The sequence below is a fragment of the Pollachius pollachius genome (genome assembly GCF_949987615.1).
Source record: "Pollachius pollachius genome assembly, chromosome: 8".
Taxonomy (NCBI): domain Eukaryota; kingdom Metazoa; phylum Chordata; class Actinopteri; order Gadiformes; family Gadidae; genus Pollachius; species Pollachius pollachius.
Genome location: NC_136941.1, coordinates 10,065,509 through 10,079,976, shown reverse-complemented (window position 1 = coordinate 10,079,976; position 14,468 = coordinate 10,065,509). Strand labels below are relative to the sequence as shown.

At 42.1% G+C, this 14,468-nt stretch overlaps 2 protein-coding genes across 2 annotated transcripts; both read right to left on the bottom strand.

Moving 5' to 3' along the window:
- Positions 1-117: 117 nt before the first annotated feature.
- Positions 118-4,819, bottom strand: LOC307078748 (matrix metalloproteinase-9-like). The gene is made up of 13 exons (XM_079740704.1): positions 4,599-4,819; positions 4,181-4,407; positions 3,832-3,980; positions 3,606-3,734; positions 3,281-3,454; positions 2,960-3,133; positions 2,666-2,839; positions 2,397-2,552; positions 2,130-2,283; positions 1,885-2,018; positions 1,451-1,601; positions 831-934; positions 118-715 (listed from the first exon to the last, which is right to left on the bottom strand). The coding sequence occupies exons 1-13, from the start codon at positions 4,731-4,733 to the stop codon at positions 591-593; spliced, it is 1,986 nt and encodes a 661-aa protein (XP_079596830.1). The 5' UTR covers positions 4,734-4,819; the 3' UTR covers positions 118-590.
- A 4,091-nt stretch (positions 4,820-8,910) lies between these two features.
- On the bottom strand, positions 8,911-13,529 carry LOC307078935 (matrix metalloproteinase-9-like). The gene is made up of 13 exons (XM_079740972.1): positions 13,257-13,529; positions 12,833-13,071; positions 12,484-12,632; positions 12,258-12,386; positions 11,933-12,106; positions 11,612-11,785; positions 11,320-11,493; positions 11,051-11,206; positions 10,765-10,936; positions 10,520-10,653; positions 10,086-10,236; positions 9,647-9,750; positions 8,911-9,537 (listed from the first exon to the last, which is right to left on the bottom strand). The coding sequence occupies exons 1-13, from the start codon at positions 13,389-13,391 to the stop codon at positions 9,413-9,415; spliced, it is 2,016 nt and encodes a 671-aa protein (XP_079597098.1). The 5' UTR covers positions 13,392-13,529; the 3' UTR covers positions 8,911-9,412.
- Between the last annotated feature and the right edge of the window lie 939 nt (positions 13,530-14,468).

The following is a 14,468-nucleotide window of genomic DNA, read 5'->3' as shown; positions in this document are numbered from 1 at the left end:
CATGCCTATCAATGATGTGTGCATTATTTAAGAATTCGGTCGGGACTCTGAAATATTTAGTTGTATATTTATTGGAAATAAATTACAACTTAAATACAATACAAAGTATCTCATTTTATAAATTATTTCAGCGATGGAGACATGCAATGCCACCCAGTGCAAATAACTGGCATCAAGCCAAAATACACACATTATACAAAACAAATCAACATTGGGCCTATATTGCTTAAAAATTAAATACTGAAACAGTCTGAGCCTGTCAGACATAGAACCTTATTCTGATCTGATGCAGATTCTGTTTTGGAGAGAACAGTTACGTTCCTATTCCTGCTGTTCGCATCCATAACCTGTTCACAAATGAAGAGTGACGGAACAACAAAGTCTCACACTTAAAGTACCTTCATCTGAGCCATTCAACTAAACAGCGTGGTGCTGCGTATGTGATTGCGTGGGACTCAGGCCCCCAAAAATGGCAGTTAACAATTTTGCATTGCATGTGACTTCACAGTTCAAGAGGAACTGCAAAGAAATTATTACTAAATGTTATTTTGATTGCATGTTGTAAGAAGTGTTCTTCAAGTCAGGGCTTCTCAGGCCTGCAGGCTGGAGGCGTCTGAACACTGGAGGAGATCATACTTGATGTAGCCAACACGGTTGACCTGATGACGAGAATTCATACGCGTGTAGAAGTGATCATGGCAGAAGTAAAGGTGACCTGGGGTTGAGGGAGATTCAGATTGACATGTAAGATGTAGAAAACGCATCTTATGCATAGAGTACTTTGAATTTTTATAATAGTTCAAATAATGTGTGAAACTTCAGATTTTCACCTTTGTGCAGAAATACATCGTGGACGTCACTGGGAACGCCGGTGTAGACATTGTCAGTTGTCAGAGGATATCCTCTGTCCATCTTGAGAGTCTTCACATCAAGCCTGGTAGCATGAAAGACAATATAATGACCATTATTGTTTAATACAGGCAAAGCAAGGGAGTTTCCCAAAAAGTCTTCAGAAATGATTGTTGATATAACATATTCCTGCATGTAAATATTGGCTTGTATACCATTCTTCTTGTATATTGTTTTCCTGCATATCAAATTTTTGAATTTTGTACATTTATAAAATTGTTGTGTTTGCTGCGGCTGGAAGTGCAATTTTCTGAGGGAACCTTCCCGAGGGATTAATAAAGATCTTATTCTATCTATCTATCTATCTATCTGTCTATCTATCTATCTATCTATCTATCTATCTATACTGAACTGCAGCACCTGATAAACAGGTGAACCTGACTTATCCAGCAGGACATTTCAAACTGCAAAGTGTGGGCTTGATGAAAAATACTATGGTCCACCTGAGTTGGAATGGTTCGGAGATTTTCCTGTTTGTAGGTTTTCTTCAATCAGCATGTTTGAACCTAAGCATAAAGGTTCAGTGCCCAGCGAATCTCACCTCCAGTAGTTCTCCCCGTTGAAGAGCAGGACTTTGCTCCCCTTTCTCTGCACGGATCCATCCACCATCTGAACAGTGCTCGGCAGGCCCAGCTTCTCGATGCTGCGGGGTCCAAGTACCTTCTTGCCAGTGTACACCCAGAACTGAGTTCCTTTGAACACAATTGGAAAGATTTATGTTAATGCAGGGGGCAGGATAGTGTAGTGGCTACTAGGGTTAGAATCCCAGCCATAAGGTGCTTGGTCTGATCCTCAATGTCCGCAGCCTACCTCTGTGGGCAACCTTGAACAAAATGCTTAACCCCTACTTGCTCCTCTGTGCAATGTATCTTTGTTCACTTTGATTGAGATAAGATAAAGGTGGCTGCTGAATAATTAAATATTACCGCAATTGATTTATATGTTTCATTAGCAAACTGAGGGAAGATCGCTCACCTGCAAAGAAGTACATCTTTTTGGTTTCCGGGTCCTCAAAGGCAGAGTCAATCTTAGCTGGCAGGGCCGGCCACCCCTCAGAAATAGCAAATGGACCCTTAGCCTTATCGCTGTTGGTTTTTTTCCAGTAATATCTGATGGAGAAAATATATTATTATTAAAAGTTAGAACAAAGGCCCCGCAATTTCCAATGTATGTTTTCTTTCCTGAACGTAGACAGACAGGTACATTGCTTATTGACCTACCCATCCTTGAACAAGTGCAGCACATTCCCAATCTCAGTGATTGCGTCAAAGGTCGTGACCTGGCAGACATCATTGTCTGGATCTACAGGTGTCGGTGTGGTGTTGGTTGTTGTTGGTCTGGTGGTCGTTGTGATGGGACCCGGGGTTTTAGGTCCTGGGGAAATACAATTTCAGAATTGGAGGATAATGTTTGCTTGTCATCGAATTTGCATTTTTTATTGAGAACTATACTGAATGATTGTTTACATTTTAAGCAAGTGGGCTTACCGTAGAGATACTGAATGCCTTCAACGTCGTCCTCATTTAGGGAAAAGTTCTCAATGAAGCTGTACATGGGAAACATAAGCGCGTCTCTGACGTTGGAGTGGTCCAGGCCCAGGGCATGTCCAAACTCGTGGGCTGCTACCAGGAACAGACTGTACCCTGGGGGCAAAAAAGAGCCACTTAAACTTAAGAAATCATCATTAAACATTCAATCTGTCATTGTATAAGAAGAAGACTCAGTGGTGCATTAATAGTCTTTTTATTTTGCTCACCTTGGTCAGGACAGAATCCCCATTTGGTGTCGGTGTCAAAGTTATCAGTGGTGGCACACCATAGCTTTCCGTCATTGCGTCCCTCGCTAGTGCAGGAGTCGTACGAATTCCCCTGGAACTGGAAGGGGAAGCGACAAGACTCGCCCTCTGAATTTCCGCCGATCACAGCCGCTTCTGGTGGAGCAAAGAAATTCAATTGTAAATTTTAAAAAAAAAAGTAGAAGAGGAAAAAGCCAATGTGCTGTGTGGGCAGTAATTCATCGATCATACACCAGGCAAAGGTTAGCTACTCACCACGACTCGGGCAAAATCCAAATTTCTTGTCGTTGTCAAAGTTGTCAGTGGTGGAACACCAGCGGTAGCCGTCATTACGGCCCTCCGTGGTGCAACTGTCGTACGTCTCCCCAAGAAATACGAAGGGAAATACGCATGGGCGGTCATCGCTGTTGCCTCCGAACGTGTACAAAACTGCCAGGAGTAAACAGGAACGGATGGGGAATGATTATCGATGAACAGGAACGGATGGGGAATGATCTTTCTGGGGCCCCCATGCCCCAGAAAGTTTCACTTTTAAGACGCCGTGTCATGGCCCTTAATATAAATTGTTGATCTTACGTTCACTGGGGCAGAAGCCAAACTTCTCGTCCGTTCCAAAGTCGGCTGTAGTGGAACACCATGGCAGGTTGTCGGAGCGTCCGTCCGTGGTACAGCTGCTGTATGACTTTCCGAGGAAGGTGAACGGGAAGTGGCACAAAGCTCCCTCTGCATTACCGTGCAACGTCTTCACAACTTGTGTGGGAAAGAGGGAAAACAGAAAATAAATAGCTACATTTTATTGCCATTAATGAAGTGACCACTAGGGGGAGGTGTTCGGTTAAATACTGCAGGGGATGTGGAAGTCGGTCCCCTCATGGTGTAATAAAGGCCTTCGTGTTCCTACCTGTCCCTTGGCCTAGGGTCCAGAACTCATCATCGTCAAAGTGGGCGTCACCCTGGATCCCTTCGCCGGGGGGGTAGGCGTGGGCCAAGAGGCCGTCCTTTCCGTCAAATGGATACGGGTCCCCATGATCTAGCATAGACAATAGTATTAAAATAGTATATCAGAACAACTCATTTTCAAATATTCAGAATTCATCATGGTAAGGATTGAAAGAGATTTGACCTACTGGCTTTCCCGAAGGATATCATGATATCGGCGGTGCCGTCAAATAGACGGGTAAAGGTGAGAGGAGTCACGTCACTCCACACCCTGAAGGCCCTGGCGAAGGCGTCGTCGGTCACGGAGGGTGCCATATCAGGGGAGTAGTTCAGGATCCTAAAGAGGAGACGGCCATGTATTCATTAACATCACTCATAGGCAATGGCTATGTGGGACGATGGTGCATACAAATGTATCTGGATACTGTTATGTAATCCACGGCACCGCATGGCAGAAGTATTGAAGCATCACCATGGTTACTTAAAACTCCCTTTCTGCAATCCTAACTGTTCACTTCCTGTCCCTTTTCCTCCCACCTGTAGGTGACGTCGTTGTGGTCCCATTTGAGGTCTCCGTCGAAGGTCTTGTAGCTGCGAATGTCTGGGACCCCACAGCGGGGGCGTTTCATGGTGTCCAGCGTGGTCTTGTCCAGCCGTCCGGTCTCCTCCAGACCCATCTGCCTCTGCAGGGTCTTCAGAGCCTTGGACGTGGAGACATCGCTGCGCTGCATAGACTCCATGTAGCCAAACCTCTTCAGGTATTTCTGGTGGTTTAGAACACAAAGACACACGCAAATTAGTACAGGAAGAGCTCACTGCATATGAAAAATCTGTTTTGACATCGATTAGCTTTGTTCATCTAATTTCAAGGCTTCGCCGCCTCGATGGCCGATGCTTTTTTGGGGGTAAAGGCTAATCTATCCTTAACCAAGTGATCATGCCATCTGCTACTTACGTCTGCCATCTCCATGTCAGTCATGTTTTTGATGACATCTCCCGGGAAGGTGACAAACACAGACTTGACCGGAAGGCTCAACGTCTCCATTGTGCACACCCCCAAAACCAGCAACGCTATCGCAGTGGACCTCATGTTCAGGTCAAAACAATTTGAGCTGTGGCTGGAAAGAACTCAGGCAGAGAGGAGCAGATCCACTAAAAACAAAAACACCAAGCAGAGTAAACTATCTCAATGTGTTGGCTTCTCTCCTTTGCTTTGACGAGTGGTGAGTGTTGTTCTCCTTTGTGCACTCCTAGCACAGCACTGCTGTATTTATGCACCATAGAGTCTTAGTCACTAGACCTCAGCCCCTCTTACACCCAACCTCAGACCTCCCCTTTAGAAATGTAGATTGATTCACTGGAATGGGGAACTTCCTAGCTGGCCCCATTTAGCCTTTCCAAAGAAAAAGATAAATGTGATTGTTTTGTTCTCTTTTTGTTAAAATCTAAAGGGGGTGGAGTGTTAGTAAGTGGTTAATCTAATTACAGTCACTAAAACATATGGTTCACTTCAAACTGGCAACAGTATTGACGCATGGAATGGTTTGGTTAAAATCCCTGTTGCACTTTGTATGTATGTATCAATGTCCAACTGCTGTATTGATACTACATGTGTCAATGCTTTAGTTTGAAAAGAGGTTAGCTTCCCTTTAGGTTCATGATAACACCTGAGGTACAGACAGATGCCAGCTGTGGGGCTTGCGTAAGGTATCACTCCAGCTGGGAACCAGATAATTGTATTACTCATGCGAGGCATGCTTTTTTTTATAAACGTTTACTGGATAAGAGCTCGAACAAGTCATGCCACTTTTAGGAAGAAAAAATAACATCTTGCATCACCATGTCTTCAACAAGCTCAAAAGAAAATTGACTTTGAAAAAAAGTGGACAAATTGGACATACAAACTACAAAATGGTGTTTGTACGGTTGCAAATACAGGAACATGATAACACCCTTATGATTGTCTAGAACCTGACACTTTTTTGTAAGTATAAATGCATTTTTACAATTCTTTTGATGAGAAGACCCATGCATGTCAAATTCACAAATATTTGGAACACAAATTGATAAAATTGATAAAATCCTAGGAACTAGATTTCGATATTTCTGTCTATATATACAGGAAATAAATGTTATATCATTGCTGGGCTATGTCGAGATGAATGCAATTTCACACTTGAGGAAAAATGTTCCTCAAGTCAGGTCTGAGCTTGGAAAGACAGCTTTTAGCTTCAGTGCCTGTGACTCCTGGAACAACTTACAGCAACAAATTACATTAATGCCTTCATATCCTTTAACCAATTTAGAAATATTATCTTAAATCTGCCAAACTCTACCTGTAACTGTTTTAATTAAGCTATATCACTTATTTCATTTTAATTCCAGCCATTCTACATCTCTGTGTAAATGTTCAAATTGTTTTTTGTTTTTCTTCCTCTTTATCAGTTGTTGTATATTTGATGTATTTGCATTGTATATTGTGTATGTATTGTTGTTTTTGCTTTGCATTTGTTTGACTCGACATCATTGCCAATGAGGGTCACCCCTCAATTGATCTTTCGAGTATAAATAAAGGTTAAATGAAAAATGAAATTAATGTGAGGTATATTTTACATAGAGGCCATGTTTCTTTCTTCTTTCCATACTTTCAAAACACATTTAACAGTTTAATATTTGATGGCACTAATATAGGCCTATTAGCTTTGCTAAATTAATAGTTTTACTAATTATGTGCGTGTGCACAATTGTTGTGGATAAGTGATGCAGTTATTATGTTTGGATGCGTCGTTCCATGTTATTACGACACACGTTACCACACAAATTACCAACATTACCACTGTATTGTCACTATGAATCATCATGATGAAATATGCCTACCCAGTCACATCTCATGATGAAGTCAGACATTAAACTTGAAAACGAACCACAACATGAAAGATATCCATTCAAATGTTTGTTGAGAAATAATTTGCAGACGTAACTCAAACTTTACATTTGTTAAGGTATTGTGTTAAACATTCACAATAGGCAAAATGCCTACAGTGGATCAAACATGCTGGTTGGATGTTATTTGATGTAACTTGTCAATGAAATGGAGAAGGGACCAATTATCAAATGGCCTGAATTATTATTGATTAAATGAACGATACAACTTTTAATGTATGAATCCAAAAAACGCAGATGTGTTTAATTTACATTCAACCCCAAGCACCAATCCTCTCAAGGTGATTGAAGGGCAAATTAAAGGGTGCTGTCAAGGATATACTATAAAAGTAGGTCATCGTATGGTTACAAGGGCGTTTAAGAGAAGGAAATTAAAACCATTGAATCCCTCTTAAAAACACATTTTATGGACATTCTTGTATATTTTACCAGCAGTAACCTTAATGGAGTTATTCATCTTGATTAAAGTTTATATTTAGGAAATAGTTTTTTAATGCTGTCTGAGCAATGCTTTCATTTATATTTCATGTGCTTTTGTGCAAATAAATATCAATAATTTACGCCATGATAAATAAAAATTACGTCAATCGCCACAGAAATATCTCAACAAGTACTATACAGTCATGTAATTTTTCCAAAAACTGTATATATTTTTGTGATAGCCTGAATATTCTGGTGTTATTGCAGTTCACTGGCCAGGTTTTATTCACACTGCATGAGCATCTTGGGCCAACTTCAAACAGAATCCCCCCCCCTTATGAACATGGCTCCATGAACGTAAACACATGCCACATTATCAGACATTATCGCAAAAGGTGAAAGATCCTATTGCGCTCTGGCACATGGATGGGTACGATAGACTAAAGCCATTCGGCATTGCAATCAGTGGTTGCATTGACGGTTTTAGTCGCTACATTGTCTGGATGGAGGCCGACAAAAACAATGACCCAAAATTAAAGGACAAATCCGGTGTAAAATGGATCTGGGATATGTTTAATATGATAGCAAGTTGGGATGTTCGTTTGGGAGTAAAAAGGCGCTTGTATAAGCATTCTTAAATTGGCTGTTTTTAGCCGATTCTACCAAAACGCTATGAACTTGGAACGATGGGGGCATGTGTTAAAAACTAAACTAAATCGCTATTTTAAATCAATTAAAAGGCTAGAAGTAGCCCGACCCTTCTTTGGTAGTATAATAAGGGTCTTAAAATATAAAACCAGACATTGATAACTTTGTAAATGTACAGATTTTTATTTAAAAGGACATTTTATACACACAATACCATCAGTAGTTCACCCGTCGACGCCATCTTGTTTTTAAGACTCGATAAGTAGATTGGCGAACGCAGAGCTTGCGTGTTGTTGACGGATGGCATAATCTGTGTTCGTCAATCTATTTATCGAGTCTTAAATACTGTAACGAGCTGGGTTGATGTGGTTCTTTGGTTATGCGTTCAGCAGCAATACAAATGTTCTCATGTGTTATGCACTAATGTTATTAGTGGGGGGGTCGGGGGGGGTCGGGGTGGACAACGTGAGGGAGGGTCCGGAAGGGGCGTTTTGTTGTAGTGAGTACTGTGTTACGGCTTAAGGTACGAGTGGTCACGGCCAACGGTGATCAGAGATAAACTTTGGATTACTAAGTAAAGAGCAGGATTGCAAGCCGGACATCGACTGTTTATTCGATGCTGCACCACGAAAGGTGAACGTTACAATACTATACTACCAAAGAAGTGTCGGCTACTTCTAGCCTTTTAAGTGGTTTAAAATAACGATTTCATTTTTTCCAAAACACATGCCCCCGTCATTCCATGTTCATAGCGTTTTGGTAGAATCGGCTTAAAACAGCCAATTTAAGAATGCGTATACATTCGCCTTTTTGCTCCCAAACAAACATCCCAACTCGTTATCATACTAAACATATCCCAGATCCATTTTACACCGGATTTGGCCTTTAAAAGACTACTTTGTTTCATCCACTGCTCGCTTGGGTGGATGCCTGGAGCGACTGCGCGCTGACAGAGGGATTGAAATGGTCATGTCAAAATCATGCTCGTCTTTTTGATATTTCAACTTTATTCTCATGTTGACTTAATTCTCGAAATGTCGAGTTTTATCTCGAAATGATATTTCATGGTATTTCAACTATATTTTAGAAATTCTGAGATTTAAGTGGACATTTCGACATTAATCTCGTCATGGTAAAAAAGAAAAGAAAATCATGGTGTCCCTAATATAATGATTATGTGCATTAATAATGATTTGTGCGTTAATTAAGAATTCAGTCTGGACTCTGAAAATATTTAGTTGTATATTTATTGGAATTAAATGTCAACTTAAATACAATACAACACAAAATATCTCATTTTATAAATTATTTCAGTGATGGAGACATGCAATGCCACCCAGTGCAAATAACTGGCCTCAAGCCAAAATACACAAATTATAAAAAACAAATAAACATTGGGCCTATCTATTGCTTAAAAATTAAATACTGAAACAGTCTGAGCCTGTCAGACATAAAACCTTATTCTGATCTGATGCAGATTCTGTTTTGGAGAGAACAGTTATGTTCCCATCCATAACCTGTTCACAAATGAAGAGTGATGCCACAACAGTCTCACACTTAAAGTACCTTCATCTGAGCCATTCAACTAAACAGCGTGGTGCTGCGGTAGTGATTGCGTGGGACTCAGGACCCCAAAAATGGCAGTTAACAATTTTGCATTGCATGTGACTGTTCACAGTTCAAAAGGAACTGCCAACAAATTATAACTAAATGTTATTTTTATTGCATGTTGTCACAAGTGTTCTTCAAGTGGGCTTCTCAGGCCTGCAGGCTGGAGGCGTCTGAACACTGGAGGAGATCATACTTGATGTAGCCAACACGGTTGACCTGGCGACGAGAATTCATACGCCAGTAGAAGCGATCACGGCAGAAGTAAATGTGACCTAGAGTTGAAGGAGATTCAGATTGACATGTAAGATGTAGAAAACTTTTTAAAGTACTATGAATTTTTATAATAGTTCAAATAACGGGTAAAACTATTCAGATGTTTACCTTTGTGCAGGAATACATCGTGGACATCACTGGGAACTCCGCCGAAGACCGTATCAGTTGTCCGAGGATACCCTCTGTCCATTTTGAGAGTCTTCACATCAAGCCTGGTAGCATGAAATACAATATAATGACCATTATTGTTTAATACAGGCAAAGCAAATTGTTGATAAAACAAATTCCTACATGTAAATATTGGCTTGTATACCATTCTTCTTGTATATTGTTTCCCAGCATATACATTTTTAGCATTTTGTACTTTTGCACATTTATAAAATTGTTGGCGTTTGCTGCTGCTGGAAGTACAAGTGCAAGGATTGATAAAGTTCTTATTCATCCATCCATCTATCAGAGGTTTGCCTGTTTTCGTTATGTTTACAGCTTTTCTTCAACCACCATGCTTGCACCTAAGCATAAAGGTTCAGTGCCCAGCGAATCTCACCTCCAGTAGTTCTCCCCGTTGAAGAGCAGGACTTTGCCCCCCTTTCTCTGCACGGATCCATCCACCATCTGAACAGTGCTCGGCAGGCCCAGCTTCTCGATGCTGCGGGGTCCAAGTACCTTCTTGCCAGTGTAGACCCAGAACTGAGTTCCTTTGAACACAATTGGAAGGGTTTATGTTAATGCAGGGGGCAGGATAGTGTAGTGGCTACTAGGGTTAGAATCCCAGCCATAAGGTGCTTGGTCTGATCCTCAATGTCCGCAGCCTACCTCTGTGGGCAACCTTGAACAAAATGCTTAACCCCTACTTGCTCCTCTGTGCAATGTATCTTTGTTCACTTTGATTGAGATAAGATAAAGGTGGCTGCTGAATAATTAAATATTACCGCAATTGATTTATATGTTTCATTAGCAAACTGAGGGAAGATCGCTCACCTGCAAAGAAGTACATCTTTTTGGTTTCCGGGTCCTCAAAGGCAGAGTCAATCTTAGCTGGCAGGGCCGGCCACCCCTCAGAAATAGCAAATGGACCCTTAGCCTTATCGCTGTTGGTTTTTTTCCAGTAATATCTGATGGAGAAAATATATTATTATTAAAAGTTAGAACAAAGGCCCCGCAATTTCCAATGTATGTTTTCTTTCCTGAACGTAGACAGACAGGTACATTGCTTATTGACCTACCCATCCTTGAAGAAGTGCAGCACATTCCCAATCTCAGTGATTGCGTCAAAGGTCGTGACCTGGCAGACATCATTGTCTGGATCTACAGGTGTCGGTGTGGTGGTGGTTGTTGTTGGTCTGGTGGTCGTTGTGATGGGACCCGGGGTTTCGGGGTCCGGGCCGGTTTTAGGTCCTGGGGAAATACAATTTCAGAATTGGAGGATAATGTTTGCTTGTCATCGAATATGCATTTTTTTATTGACAACTATACTGAATGATTTTTTATATTTTAAGCAAGTGGGCTTACCGTAGAGATACTGAATGCCTTCAACGTCGTCCTCATTTAGGGAAAAGTTCTCAATGAAGCTGTACATGGGAAACATAAGTGCGTCTCTGACGTTGGAGTGGTCCAGGCCAAGGGCATGTCCAAACTCGTGGGCTGCTACCAGGAACAGACTGTACCCTGGGGGCAAAAAAGAGCCACTTAAACTTAAGAAATCATCATTAAACATTCAATCTGTCATTGTATAAGAAGAAGACTCAGTGGTGCATTAATAGTCTTTTTATTTTGCTCACCTTGGTCAGGACAGAATCCCCATTTGGTGTCGGTGTCAAAGTTATCAGTGGTGGCACACCATAGCTTTCCGTCATTGCGTCCCTCGCTAGTGCAGGAGTCGTACGAATTCCCCTGGAACTGGAAGGGGAAGCGACAAGACTCGCCCTCTGAATTTCCGCCGATCACAGCCGCTTCTGGTGGAGCAAAGAAATTCAATTGTAAATTTTAAAAAAAAGTAGAAGAGGAAAAAGCCAATGTGCTGTGCGGGCAGTAATTCATCGATCATACACCAGGCAAAGGTTAGCTACTCACCACGACTCGGGCAAAATCCAAATTTCTTGTCGTTGTCAAAGTTGTCAGTGGTGGAACACCAGCGGTAGCCGTCATTACGGCCCTCCGTGGTGCAACTGTCGTACGTCTCCCCAAGAAATACGAAGGGAAATACGCATGGGCGGTCATCGCTGTTGCCTCCGAACGTGTACAAAACTGCCAGGAGTAAACAGGAACGGATGGGGAATGATTATCGATGAACAGGAACGGATGGGGAATGATCTTTCTGGGGCCCCCATGCCCCAGAAAGTTTCACTTTTAAGACGCCGTGTCATGGCCCTTAATATAAATTGTTGATCTTACGTTCACTGGGGCAGAAGCCAAACTTCTCGTCCGTTCCAAAGTCGGCTGTAGTGGAACACCATGGCAGGTTGTCGGAGCGTCCGTCCGTGGTACAGCTGCTGTATGACTTTCCGAGGAAGGTGAACGGGAAGTGGCACAAAGCTCCCTCTGCATTACCGTGCAACGTCTTCACAACTTGTGTGGGAAAGAGGGAAAACAGAAAATAAATAGCTACATTTTATTGCCATTAATGAAGTGACCACTAGGGGGAGGTGTTCGGTTAAATACTGCAGGGGATGTGGAAGTCGGTCCCCTCATGGTGTAATAAAGGCCTTCGTGTTCCTACCTGTCCCTTGGCCTAGGGTCCAGAACTCATCATCGTCAAAGTGGGCGTCACCCTGGATCCCTTCGCCGGGGGGGTAGGCGTGGGCCAAGAGGCCGTCCTTTCCGTCAAATGGATACGGGTCCCCATGATCTAGCATAGACAATAGTATTAAAATAGTACATCAGAACAACTCATTTTCAAATATTCAGAATTCATCATGGTAAGGATTGAAAGAGATTTGACCTACTGGCTTTCCCGAAGGATATCATGATATCGGCGGTGCCGTCAAATAGACGGGTAAAGGTGAGAGGAGTCACGTCACTCCACACCCTGAAGGCCCTGGCGAAGGCGTCGTCGGTCACGGAGGGTGCCATATCAGGGGAGTAGTTCAGGATCCTAAAGAGGAGACGGCCATGTATTCATTAACATCACTCATAGGCAATGGCTATGTGGGACGATGGTGCATACAAATGTATCTGGATACTGTTATGTAATCCACGGCACCGCATGGCAGAAGTATTGAAGCATCACCATGGTTACTTAAAACTCCCTTTCTGCAATCCTAACTGTTCACTTCCTGTCCCTTTTCCTCCCACCTGTAGGTGACGTCGTTGTGGTCCCATTTGAGGTCTCCGTCGAAGGTCTTGTAGCTGCGAATGTCTGGGACCCCACAGCGGGGGCGTTTCATGGTGTCCAGCGTGGTCTTGTCCAGACGTCCGGTCTCCTCCAGACCCATCTGCCTCTGCAGGGTCTTCAGAGCTTTGGATGTGGACACGATGGACTGGAAGCCGCTGCGCTGCAGAGACTCCATGTAGCCAAACCTCTTCAGGTATTTCTGGTGGTTGAACACAAAGACACACGCAAATTAGTACAGGGAGAGCTCACTGCATATGAAATATCTGTTTTGACATCGATTAGCTTTGTTCATCTAATTTCAAGGCTTCGCCACCTCGATGGCCGATGCTTTTTTGGGGGTAAAGGCTACTCTTTAACCAAGTGATCATGCCATTTGCTACTTACATCTGCCATCTCCATGTCAGTCATGTTTTTGATGACATCTCCCGGGAAGGTGACAAACACAGACTTGACCGGAAGGCTCAACGTCTCCATTGTGCACATCCCCATAACCAGCAACGCTATCGCAGTGGACCTCATGTTGAGGTCAAAACAATTTGAGCTGTGGCTGGAAAGAACTCAGGCAAAGAGGAGCAGATCCACTAAAAACAAAAACACCAAGCAGAGTAAACTATCTCAATGTGTTGGCTTCTCTCCTTTGTTTTGACGAGTGGTGAGTGTTGTTCTCCTTTGTGCACTCCTAGCGCAGCACTGCTGTATTTATGCACCATAGAGTCTTAGTCACTAGACCTCAGCCCCTCTTACACCCAACCTCAGACCTCCCCTTTAGAAACGTAGATTGATACACTGGAGTGGGGAACTTCCAAACCGTCCCAATTTAGCCTTTCACAAGAGCCCAATGAATTGTGATTGTTTTGTTCTCTTTTTGTTAAAATTTAAAGGGGGTGGATTGTTAGTAAGTGGTTAATCTAATTACAGTCACTAAAACAAATGGTTCACTTTAAACTGGCAACAGTATTTACACATGCAATGGTTAAGTTAAAATCCCTGTTAAGCGTTGTATGTATCAAACTGCTGTATTGATACTACATGTGTCAATGCTTTAGAGTTTGAATAAAGGTAAGCTTGCCTTGAGGTTCATGATAACACCTGAGGTACAGACAGATGCTGGCTGTGGGGCTTTTGTAAGGTATCACTCCTGCTGGGAAACAGATCATTGCATTGCTCATGGAGAGGCATGTTTTATTTTATAAATGTTTACTGGATAAGAACTCTTCTTATGAACAGGTCATGACAGTTTTAGGAAGAAAACATCTAGTATCACCATGTCTACAACAAGTTCAATTAATAAATATGATTTTGAAAAATAAGTTGACAAATTGGACCTACAAATTATAAAAGGGCGTTTGTATGGTCTCAAATATACGAACATGATAACACCCTTATGATTGTGTAGAACCCGACACTTTTTTGTAGGTATTAATGCATTTTTTGGTTCATAAGACCCATGCATGTCAAATTCACATATATTTGAAACACAAATTAATAGAGCAATAAAGTGCTAGTAAATAGATTGCGATATTTGTATCTACATGTACAGGAAATAAATGTTACGTCATTGCTATTCTATGTCGAGACGAATGCAATTTTCACACC